Below are 13180 nucleotides of genomic sequence, written 5' to 3'. Positions count from 1 at the left end.
TTCCTTTATTAATGTTTGCAGCTTTGGTTTTGTGTAACATTACTGTTAGGTTCCATGTTAAAGGTAATATACAACATTTGCTTTTGCTGTAATTTTTAGAAATGGATGGAATTGGGGGATAGCATTTTATAACAAACACTGTTACACTGACCTGTTTTAGAGAAAAAAAATGTTGTTCTTGTCTTTCCCTGACCATAACAGAGCACTTTATAAGACGTTTGGGAATTGTCAAGTCTGGGAGCCAGACTAGCTGGCTTGCACCCATTCATGGATGTGCAAACAAAATGTGGACGAACTATACATTGGGCACATAGGGGGCAGTATTTGAAAAAAAGCAATATTTGAAGGAAAAAAACCCAGTTTTTTTTTTCAAAGATGGTCGGCTGACCATCGTTGGGAATTGATACAAAAATTCCACTTTTCCTGAAATTGACAGCACACCAGGTGCCATGATTTCCACAGGATGTTCGACTTGCACTAATTTGGTAGTTTTTTTCTTTGTTTGCAAATTTGTATATTACTTTTAAATCAATTCTATACATAGTTTTGCCATAATTTTGTGTTCATGTCAAATTTGTGAAGTTTACACATTTGTTTGGCTAGTTGAGTTTATTCTGATTTTGCCTTAACACTCTTCTTGATGTTCCAGTCTTACGTTATATTTGCTTAAAAAATGTTTTCAACATTAAAGTTAGACATATCTTCATGTATGGTTTTGTCGTTCAACGTTCTTAGGGATTTGATACAAACGGGCCGCAACATAGCATGTGGTGTCTGTCTGGTCTATAAATAAGTCTGGTATGATTGATGTATCCATTCAGATTCTCATCTGGCTTCCTCGTTGGGATAACAAGTTGCCTTTTATTGGAGAACCAGAGGTTATTTGGTCGATCCAGAAGGGGAACATATTTAAGTGCTTATATCGAGTGTAAGAACCTTTTTAATCCCGGTATGCACAGAGTTGAGGGCGCTGTTGTAAAGTTCCTTAATATACACCGATCCGATTTTGAGGGACGCTTCCATGCCCAAGCATTTATCACACGTGCGTTTTTTTTTTATAGATCTCAACACGCCACTCTAAACAGGAGCGCATTGTGAGATATACCAAATCAAGCTTTGAAGCATCCCGGTAATAGACCATTATCACGTTGCGGCCATCTTGATTTTTTCCACATTTAAATCAATGTAACCAAAGCGAGGTCAGAAGGAAAAATAGTCTGGTTCCCTTTTTTCATAAAAATATTATCATTCAGTTCTGTTATTGGATACAGGGAACAAGACTGAAATGGTGGCTTCATGATAAAGGTCTATGGAGGAAAGCCAGACCAGTAGCCACAAAAAGTGGACAACTCGGATTGGTCTGAGGCTAGGCTGTGTCATCAGGCATGCTGTGGCTACGACAATGGCTTTTGCTATTGTTGCAGTATGGTGAATAGCCATAGACGAACATTTCCCATTTCGACATGGCTGTATATTTGTTATTGCATTTCACATAAAGCTTGCCATTACATGTACATGTACACGTACAAACTCACAGGAGAATAAGATTATTTTTTGAAAATCAATTTGTGAAGTACCCCCTAAAAATATGCCCTCCCCTTTTACCCCTCACCACCCTAAGGGGGGTGTATGGTACTTACCACCTGTTGCTAACTTTGCAGGGCAAACCAAAGAGGTCTTCCTGCAAATTTCATTATAATGTGTCTGTAATGTTAAGATCATTATCATCACGCAATAATGTCTCTCCATAGAGCGTACTGTCTGTCACACCACGACTTCTTTGACTAGTCCTAGGGTCCTCATCACTCATCAGCCCCTCATCCCATGTGACTAGTCTCACCTTTCCTCACCTGCATTAGTGCATTTCTTAACTCGCATCTCAGACTTTGTCTTCTTTTTTTCTTCATTACCTGATTTCCATGTGTCATTTTTTTTTTAAAGGAAGTTGCGGATTCCCAAAGTGAGTGTGCAGCCTTGGCCTACATCGCAACACATTTTTTTTCTCAACTTGGCTACCTTTCAGTGCCCTAGTTCCAGGTTCATTTCTTGGTTCCTAGTTATCCCTGTCTAACTTGGTACACTGAGTAACAAAAATCTGTCATTAAAAACTTTATAAAGTTGTATGACAAAATAAAAGTTAGTATTATCCTGATAAGATAGCTCTACAATACATTCAGTTTATTTAAGGTTAATGCGTCTATCAATTGTTTCCCCCACCCCTCCCCCCACGGGCTGCCCCAGGTCCGGTGTCCGGGTTTTGGCATGTTTTTCATGCCCCAGGGTGGGGATTTTGGTCAACCTTAATGTAATGAGTATTGGAGGCAACAACATCTGCCCCCTTCCTTTGTCGGCTCCTCCCATCAGCCATTCCCACAACCCCATACCAACTTAATAGCCACCAGAAGAGAAGTTGATGAGCAGTGACCCTGCATCTTAACGACAGTCCCCTTGTAATTAGCCTTGTGGGCTGTTACAACAAACCGCAGATTGAAAAACTCTCCCAACCGCAACCCAAACACCGAAGCGGTGACCGCACTCAGGCTACCGAGCAAGCCGTGTTTCGTCAACCAAACCCCCGCCCAGGCCCCCCTGCAGTCCTGGTGAATGAATCCGAACTACAGAGAGGAAAACACAACCTTGAAACTTGGTTTGACCAAATATTTACAGTCGGGGCGTTGATATGATGTGACACTGCCACTTTTGCTGCCTGCCTGACAAGACCACAGTGCAGGTGCGCGTTCGGTTCTAGGGATTGTTGACCACAAACCTTCAAAAATGAGAATTATTGTCAAACATGTATAAACATGTAAGGTCACAAATAGCTGTGAAATAATTGTTTTAACCATTTGCCTCGAGCTCCTTGAATTTGCGTGACATGAAAGATGCTAAATTTATAAAAGCACGTGTACAGGTGACAGTAAACCACACAAAACCACCTGAGATTATAAAAAAAAATGATAGTTAAATCATGGAGCCATGAAGAGTCAAGATGTTTCTCGTTTTAACACTTGTGCGACAGTACAGCCAGTGCCCTATTTTTGGGCCAAAAAAAAAAACGAGGACAGAATGAAGTATCCAGACGCCACTTCTGTGGTTGTGTACAAAGTCGACAGAGAGTCGAGTGCATTTTCAAACTATTTTCCAACAAAATTGGAAATGTTTCTCAATCCCAGATTCATGTCTTTTCGACATTTCTGCAATGACAGACCTTCATTGAGATAAATATAATGATGAAAAAAAAAGCGGCGTCATGATGCAGCATCCTTTCCAAAACTGAATTTCTAGGCAGCGATATCAATCCGTCATTGTATTACTCAAATTATTAATCTCTGTTGAAATCTATGAACATCAAGCGAATTATAACAAATTGTATCCATATTTCCATCGCGATGAATGACAGAGCGGCCGCCAAATTTTGGTCCCTGGTTTTTCTCGCCAGACCAGAGCCCAGGTCAATCCCCATTGAGACCTGACCTTCCAAGGCACTCAGCCCAGATGCCTGGCTAAAACACCTGTTTTCTAATAATGGAGACCCCCAGAATTGATTAATTAAAAACCTGCTGGATATCGCCATGGTAACGGTACGCGTGACCTTTTAAGGTCATCTTAAACCCCCTCACTGTTCGACGGAGGTCCTTGGAGATTTGGAAAGGCAATTTTCCGCTTTTTTTCACAGCGTTCGGAAAAAGTCTGTCTTTAATTTTAGTTTAATCGTGTCTCGACTCTCAAAATTGGTGCAATAAATTTGTTTTTTTTTCTTTTTAAAAAAATGAGGGCTATCAAGTTGACCTAGATTCCAGCTGAAACAAGGAACATGTAGGATGATTCAGGCAAGACGGTAACCAGGATTCGTTCCCAGCCAATCTCTGAGCTCACGCTCGCAAAAATGATAAATTGAGAATATAATGAAAAAGTTAAGGAATTTGGGGGGAAAGTTTGCTTTGCCTCCCCCCCGGAAAAAAATCCTGACGACGCCCATGTTAACAGCGACCCAGAAGGGAAAGGTTTTTAACAGTTTGGCGTACACGCGTCTTGTGCCATGTGTCCAAGTTGTGTTTATTAACTGACTGGCCGGCTGTGATTAGCTATTTAGTGTTTATATGCAGTGTGAATATTACACACCTCGCCAGAATATCAATTGGCTGTGCTTAGTGCTACACCACTTCTTATTGATTTTAACAGAACTTCTTGACTCCCCGGCAACCTCGTTAAAGTGAAAATATTTCTCATTGGATTTTGGAAATTTATTCACGAAATATCAGGGAAAACTCAGGCACTTTTGTTTTCATAAAGTGCTGGGAAACGGGTCAGTGGTCCTGTCTTACATGTAGTTTTAGGCTGTTTATACGCAAACGGCGTTTGTATGTGCAAGCTGCCCGCCACGGAAAGATTTAAAGGGGTCCTTGTGTTGTTTTTTATGGGGGATGAAATTCTTCCGATAATTGAGGATTGTTTGTCCTCCAGACGACCTTGTTGTGTGTCCTCGTTGGGGTAACGAGTCTGTGATCAGACCTGCCAAATGTTCTCAACGTAACGGTATGCGTGAGTTGGGTAAACAGTTGGTGGGTAGGGGGGGGCGGGGCTAGACAGGAGAATCAAGCCCCCCCCCTCTTCGCCCGTACCCATACAGATATTTCCTTGCTCTGTGGTGTACAGTTTTGGTTACCCGGTACTTGCTTGCAATTTACGTCTTAAATCTAATTCGAATCAAAACCATGCCTTCATATTGTATTGTCTTTTACTAGTTGTTATGAATCACTAGCAGACATGCCTTTTCTTTTCTATACATATCTCATGATTATTTTAAAGTTCAATTCATCTTTATGTTAACTTTTACCGCCAAAATGTCCGTGTATGGAACAGAATGAACCAACATCCATGCAGTACACATTAATATTTGTCATTTAACGTAAACCTGCACGCAATGTGACTGTCAGATCAGAATATTATTAACACAAGGTCAATAGTGTGTGCAAAACTGATAATATAGGCCTACGTCAATATCTATTGATAATACTATCAACATAATGCAATATGTTGCTGCATAACGCACGGTACAGAGATCATTTTGTATAGCATTATATTAATAGACTCACAAACCTATGCCCGTGCAGTGCTGCATGTTTACACATTGCGCAACAAGTTGAAATTTTGTAACTGTTCACATATTGCACGCCGCATTGTGCATGTACATGTGTTTTCGTTCCATATATTTAGGCATGAGTATATGACACAGCAATGAAGCTTCAAATGCTTATTTAACTGTTCCTTAATTTTTTATTGAGGGGGTGGGGTGTCATGTCATGTAATACGACACACACAAAGGGAACTATACGGCAATGAAATTTTCAAATTTTAGCCGTTTAATATTTTCCAATGCCCCAAATAGTACAGTATGCCATACCATGTGTAATTACTCAATCCAAGTTTTTAAAATAATTTTTACTTGAAAAAAAAATGGGGAAAGATACCACAGAATTATTATTATAATTGTCTACAATTTCCACTCATCCCGAGAATAATTGCTTCAATCTGAAACCACCATGCCCTCTTAATAGTCCAGCAAAAAAGAAAGAAAGAAAAAGGAATCAATTCACACTTACGCACGTTCTCACAAGTCCTAAAAATTCTCACTTTTCCCGCTACCAAATTGGAAATTGTACCACTGACGGGCTTATTAAGAGAGACCGAGATCCCGAACAGACGGCGAGATCTGATTGAATCTTTTCCTGTTTCCGAGTTGGGCTCCACAAGTCTCTATGGCCTGGGGGATAGACAGTGTGTCATTGCGTGTTCAAGTGACTGGTCTCTATTGTAATAGATCACATGGAGGACCTGTTACCGTGCTCAAAATGGCGAAATATACCACCACTTAACCCACATTAAATGCGAAGAAATGGAAGTCATCGGTAATTGGCCGATCGAGCTTGAGACGAAATAAAAGTTCTTTTAGCCTTCTACTTTAATTTTTTTTCCAACGGTATATTGAAATACATTTTTGCCTAATGAGGACTTCTTTTTACTGGGGGGGGGGGGGGGGGGGGCGGTTATACATGATTTTTCTATATACATGTGGGCTAGAATTGTTTTGGGGGGGTCTGCGGAATCAAAACAAAAGTTATTTTGAAAGCTTTACATTTGTTATTTGAGGTTTCCTTAATTGCCAGCAAAATCTACCAAGCCGGTCTTTATGTTAAAACTCTTTTGATGATGGTGTACTATATTAAGTGTTCTTTCTCTAGCGGGACGTGAAACTGGGCGGATCAAATTTGACATGCTAAGTAGCTTGTCTCTATTTGTACTACGAATACAAAATGTTTTGGAGAACCAGTGATGTGTGAAGGCAAATATTTTTACGGGATCCGCCCTGCTCCATGGGCTAACGCTGTCAGTTCATGTGATGTTTAAGAAATTTACCCAAAACCGTGACTTGAATCATGTTCAATGAATGTACAATGTATCACTGCGAAGATTTTAGTCCAAGATAATGTAAATGCTCTCAAACCACGGAATACAATGTTGCGATTATTTTAGTGAGAATAGGGCAGAACACAGTCATGTAATGATGTACATGTACGGGGTCACCGGCACCGTGCGCGTCCCTTTAATGACGACACGGGTTGGATAATGAAAGCCAACCGGTGAGTCAAACCCATTGAAAGCAAACATAAAGGAAGTAACGAATATGCGCACGCTTCTGGTATTGCCCCAACAGTTTGCAATGCCTCTTCTTAAAGGGACTCGCTCAATGCAAATCCCCTTGCGAATATAACGGGTTTATATTTATTAAAAAGATCAAAAGAACACAAACACACAACCACATATACTAAGTACATTGTACCAGATAAAAGGTGTAGGCCTACAGTTTTGGCATCAGAAACAACGTCTTCCTTGCTAAAATAAAATGGTAGGAGAGTTATTTTGATGTGATTGTGTATATAGAGCCGTGCATGGACGAACCGATTTTCAGGTTTTTTTTTTCTACATGAATAAAGTGTTGTCATAATTACCGTGTTCAGATTCTCTAGAAATTTCTGATTGTTGCGGCATATTTCGTCATATTTAGTCATACCAGTTTATAATAATCAATTCATCTGTGATAGAAATAATTCACAATAGGGATAATTTATAATAATTTTATCTCTGTTTGCCCACAATCTTCAGCACCAGGCAACGATATCCTATAGTCTGCATTCGTTTTGGCTTTAATACTGGTAGTAAAATGTTACCAAATAATCCACTGTGTTTTGCTTATCAAAATTGTTAATACAGTAAAAGATATTGTTGAAAACAGAATTAACCTTTGTTCGATATGTAAGCACGAGCTGGGAGAGTGATCCGAAAAATTTGAATATCGATATTATTGTTAATGCGCCCTGAACCAATTCTCCGTGGATGAACTGTGAACATTGTACACCGAAGTACATCATCCGGGAAATTCCTATTCCACTTGTGAAGGTCAGCGCTGATTGGTTCAAAGTGATGTAATGAGCTGAATATAGGAAGTAATGTATGACGTCATCGCGGTCGGTGACGGGTATATAGCAGGCTCGCGCGTAGTGTAGCGATCGTTGTTTGCCGCATTCACTCCTAGGGATCCTCCACACCTAACGGCGGTTTGTCTGGTGAGCCGTCGCAAGGTCTTTCCCTTGGGGGAATCGGGTTACTGTCTCAAATTTCTCTCCGGGGTTACCCCCGACTCACCTTGGTGCTTGCGCTCTTACCACCGCACGACCAGACCGCGACAAGAGCGCATAAACACAACAGGAGAGATTGGGAGAGACACTCACACACACACAAACACACGCACAAGTCATTTATTTGACAAGCGCGAGACAGGGGTAGCCGTCATTCCAGCACAGCACGCTGACCTCGCTGTAGGGTCACCCGACAGCCCCGCTAGTTTCCCCGGTGCTAGCTCGGCGTGTGTATAGCGTGACTCGATCAGAAACCCAGCTGCAGTGTACGGGAGATGGCAAGTACAGACCAGACGACTAGCTGTGACTTCGAGACGGATGCCGCTCTAGCCATGGAATACATTCAGGATTTCGACCTGTTGCCGTTGGCTCTTGAACACATCGAGGTAAAGCGAGAGGATCAGGTTAACTCTCTGGGAACGTCCTGCTTACTCCAGGGCCAAGGTACCGGGACGACTACCGCAGCACCGAGCAGCGGTAACTCCGGTACCGGGCCTGCCAAGCGTCGCTCCCCACCGACCAACCTACCCAATCTCGGCACGGGATTGTTGACTCCGCTAGTTGAGTCCCCGTGCGTTGATGTACCTCAATCACCGGACGATCTGGGGTTAATACCCAGCCCGGTGGATATGGAGTACAAACCAAGCCTTGATGAGCTCTATTGGATGTCCAGCATCCAGTCTCTAACGACCATAAATAACTTACAGCTGATGTCTCCGGTCTACAGTACTAGCGATACAGGTGAGTTACCCACTACACTCACCTGTCCCTCTGACCTCGACTACGACAAGTTTTCGGACTGTTCGGGAATTCAGCCGCGCGATGACGATGAAGAGGAGGAGGAAGAAGAAGATGATGAAGATGAGGATAGTATCTCATCCTCGGCTGATTCAGACAGTACCGACCCAGGCGCACCCGCCGTGACCAAGCCGACTAAAGACATATTTTCCTTGTACCGCGACGACGAGCTAGTTCGCCTCACCGTGAGGGAACTAAATCGTCAGCTCCGAGGCTACAAGAAAGAGGACGTTGTAAAGCTGAAGCAGAAACGAAGGACACTCAAGAACAGAGGCTACGCCCAATGCTGCCGCACCAAGCGTCTCAAGCAGCGAATGGATCTCGAACACAGTCAACTGTACCTTCACACCGAGGTGACACGGCTCAAGAAAGAGCTGGAGCGAGTTCAGAACGAACGAGACAAGTATCGTAAAGAACTCGAACTGGTGAAGAATTCCCGCCGACCCCGAGCCGTTAGTTTGCCGAGTAGTCCCGAATCGCCCGAGTACTTCATGTAAACTTTTGACCACCACCACTTTGCAGCTAAAACGAGCAGCTTTTTTGGCCAAGTTCCAGTCTTGTCTTACAGTACTAAATGGAACCACATGGGACAGTGAACTTTACCAGATGCGAGTTCATCTTAAACCTGAGGTAAACATGGTAAACTACACATTGAACGTCAAAGTAAAAGTAAATGCTATCGAGAAGGCTTAAATAGCAATCTTGAATTGTAATCTATTAATGGTACTAAATTACGAATTGATGTTTTCGTGAACTTACAAATGCAAAAACCGACCAGAAGTTAAAACCGTTTATTATCAAATTATCAGTCTTCAACGAACCGGTCCTGTTCTGGTCGATATCAAATCATTCAATATTTGCAATTTAAGCCTTCTACTTTTATGTACTTTGAGAACGAATCTACATTGTACTCAATATTATTGGACCAAACCCTGACGTGTAACTATGTGGAATGTAGTCACTGTACACATGTTATCATTATGCAATTTTTGTGATACGTACATGACAAACAGATGAGAAAAACCTTGTATAGAGTCAAACACTAAAGTTTAAGCTTGTGGCGATCTCGGACGAATGTAAAGTACTGCAAAGTTTGTCTACATGTCGCTATTAGCTGTGTACTACGTATGCGAGCTTTGCATCAATTTGTAAGCTTTACGCGCCCTTAATGTAAAGAATCTTGCCGATTTTGTTATCAGAAGAGAAAAAAAAGAAAAAAAGTTATATTTTTGTATAGAATACCAAGGCCTTGGTGCCCTAGGTATCTGACAGAAATCTGGAAAAAACTACCAATTTTGTCAGTCGGAACAACGGGTAACTATTGAAACGAAACAAGTTAAGAAACAGTCGTATTTGTTTAACACCACAATACGCAAAGATAAGCAAGAGCAAAAAGAAGTAAAGAAGAAAAAAAAACTAAAAACAACCAAGAATATGAAAAAATAAAAAAAAAGTTATATATGCAGTTTGATTGAATATCACGAAAGTGGTTCATTCAAGCTTTATATATTACCAAAAAAAATACGAAAAAATAAAAAAAGCTAAAAAAAAAAAAAAACTACCGGAGCATAGCCTGATGCGGAAATATTGTGGAGGTATTTCTGCTCGGCAGGAGCTCCGGTAATCTATGACGTCACACTTACGTCACCACGCGAGTGAGTGACAGAAAGTAAGACAAAAGGAATGAGCGATAACAGTTGCGCTCAACCAAGTTTGTAAAGAAAACAACTTTACGTGCTGTAAAAAGCCGAATGCCAAAAACGAATGTGTGGTTTGTTGAAAGACGAATGGCATCACGTTCAATTGAATATGCATGCTTAGCGGACCAACCAGAAACTAGATGGGCGGGGCTTAGTTGGATCTTGAATATTGGGTGCAAAAATGATAACATTTGTAGTAATGTGTGTAAAATGCCTAAAAATGTGTGAGCTGAGAGCATATTTTGACCAAGTGAGAACTTGTTTTAACAAACAGCCTCATGCAAATTTGGTGGTCGTTGATTTTTTGGGGAGGTCCTTTAATGTGTGCCACGTGACCTTATCCCCGCCCACTCTGGATACGCGCTGCATATTCATGAATATTTTGTTCGTTGCAAGCTCATGTTTTGTGGAACATGTATGATGTAGTAAAAATATGTGAATGGAATATGTGAAACGAAATTATTTGCAGTTTATTTGATGTTAACATCACTGTTTGGGCGTTTTGCGAAGAACGTTGGTTAATTGTTTTCTTGAACTGTGAATATGTTCTGCAGATGATGTTTTATCGAGTTTTACGGAGTTCCATTTTTTTAAGCGCCATAATTACATTGTATGTGACCTAAAACAGATTCATGAATAACCAGTCTGTAATGTTTTAAGAATAACGAACATGTAATTTTTTTTTTACATGATACCCAATTGTAAAAATATAGAACTGTCTGAACAAAAATGATGTGTACTTTTTTTATTGGACGGAATGTTCAAAATGCATTGTGAATAGAAAATGGCTTTTTATACACAGAAAATATTTCGAAGTTATGTATCCTTGTTACGAAAAATTGTTATGAAAAATTGTGTAATATTACTTGAAAAGCTGCGGAATCCGATGTCTTTGTTTTTGTTTTATAAATAGATCACAAATATAGCGCCCTCTCTTGGTTTCATTGCGCAAGTGGCAGTCGAGAAATGCACACAAGGTTTGTTTTCTATGCAGCGTGTACAGGATTTTTAAAGTTTATTTTGGTTTTTGTCAACAACAATTGAACTACCACTTTGTTAAAAGTAAATTTTTCCCCTGAAGATTTATGAGTTGGAGCAATACAAGTAACACTATTTAACATCCAAACAAGTATATTTTTAGCCTGCCACTCTCTGGCTGCAACCAAAAGAGGGCGTTCTTAATGAGAACAATGGTGAACCGATTACAGAGAGGTGACATTTTAACGTGACATTTAATCCGCCGAACCTGTGTTTCCTCTTAACCAGGTGAAGGCGACACCGATTGTTGTGCTCAAATTTCTGACCAAATATGGTTTGAGTGGGAGTTATTTTTATATCCAATTTGTCAGACAGACAAAATGACACCAATAAATGCTGTGAAATATAGTTACCATTGTTTATTTGGTAACCATGCCAACAGCAATTCAATCATGAATGAGTCGAAGTTGAAAGTGGCGAGGTGTAAACCACGAAAAGACGAAAGAATGATGATGAGTGACAACATGCTGATCATTATTGACGAAAAACGACATTTTTCTTCCGATTATGACATTCCGTGATCATTCCATTCATACATATCCGAGGCATTGGCAAGTTCCGATTATTTTTCCTTTGCCTGATAGCTGATATGAAGAATTGTATTCAGAAGACGAACAAAACTGAGTGCAGAAACTGCCAATTTGAGCCTCAAAACCTCAAAGTTGTCTGACGTTGTATTTAATAAGTGTCCTCATGTGTGCATTGTGATCTTAACACTGCAGAAGTCTGGTTCCCAGACAACGCTGCTATTTGCAATGTCAGATGTAATGTGACTATGATTGTACATTTTCTGTAAAATTAATAGATGAATATCGAATCTTTAATACAAATCGACTGTGTAAAAGTAGTTTTAGTAGAAGTAGCGTATTTCTGTAGTCTAAACGAAATTTTGGAGGAGTACTGGCTGGACTTAGCATCATGTTTTCTAAGTAACGTTCATGGTGTTTCATGTACATGTATATTCTGCTTTATTTTGTTTGAGGATCGATTAATGAGCTGACGATTAAGGTTTCGTTTTATTTGCTGCAAGCTTATGTTTATGTTTGAGGCAATTATGCTGAATGGTTTTCTTGCAACCTCGATTCTTTGTCTTGGGATCAGAAAATAAAGTTTTTTCCTGCCTTTTTTCGGAAAGCATACACACTTACTGTGGAATGTATTGATGCTTGTGATTTTTACTGGTTATAGACTAAAACTAAAATAAATGCAAGTTGAATCACGTCAATTATTTGCCCGTCACTGTGCGTCAACAGAGGGCGCTTTGAATATGTTTGACCCAAGGATGTCATGCCATTCTCATCGATACTTGATTCAAAATCAACTGGTGGTTGAGAGAACACGCATAAAATGGAACGCAGGCTTTAGAAAAAAATACCATCAAGTGGTCTTCCAGATACTATAGTTAAGAGTAATGCCCAATCTCATTCTCATTGGGAGTTCGGCAATTTCTCATTCCCAATGAGCATGGCACGCGATTTTTTTTTTCCGTAGGTGAGTGAAGCAATATCATGAATAATTCAGTAATTAGTATCAGTATCTCCACCATGCAAAGCCCCAAATCTTACTTAATAGTTCAGTAGTTTCGATGGGATCATTTAGTCAACTGGTTACATTAAAGCATTTTAAAGAGCGGCCTACCCAGTAGCCTGGTGGATCGATAGCGAGCGGAGCTATGGATAGAAAGTCTCTGGTTCGAATCCACCGATGCACATTTTCGTATTTTTCTTCTCCAAATGTATCGTTGGAATAAAAAAAAAAACCGGACGGGCGTGTGGGGGGGGGGGGGGGGGGGACGAGAACGTAAAAGTGTCCTGCAATGGAACCACTGAATTATTCACGAAAATGGCTTCGCCCACTTGCGGACAAATATTCCGCATGGTTACCAAAACTATCCACAATATTTTTTTAAGTAACGTCGCCAAAAGAAAAGGCAGACACCATCCACAA

The 13180-nt window shown here is 40.5% G+C and overlaps 1 protein-coding gene across 1 annotated transcript; it reads left to right on the top strand.

The window, feature by feature from the left end:
- Nucleotides 1–7546: 7546 nt before the first annotated feature.
- On the top strand, nt 7547–12438 carry LOC119737653 (transcription factor MafB-like). The gene has a single exon (XM_038212141.1). The coding sequence runs from the start codon at nt 7973–7975 to the stop codon at nt 8990–8992; it is 1020 nt and encodes a 339-aa protein (XP_038068069.1). The 5' UTR covers nt 7547–7972; the 3' UTR covers nt 8993–12438.
- The last annotated feature ends 742 nt before the right edge of the window (nt 12439–13180 follow it).

This window comes from Patiria miniata, unplaced genomic scaffold (genome assembly GCF_015706575.1).
Source record: "Patiria miniata isolate m_02_andy unplaced genomic scaffold, ASM1570657v1 HiC_scaffold_3, whole genome shotgun sequence".
NCBI classification, from domain to species: Eukaryota; Metazoa; Echinodermata; class Asteroidea; order Valvatida; family Asterinidae; genus Patiria; species Patiria miniata.
Note: the sequence above shows the minus strand (reverse complement) of the source record. Positions and strands in the feature narration are given on the sequence as shown.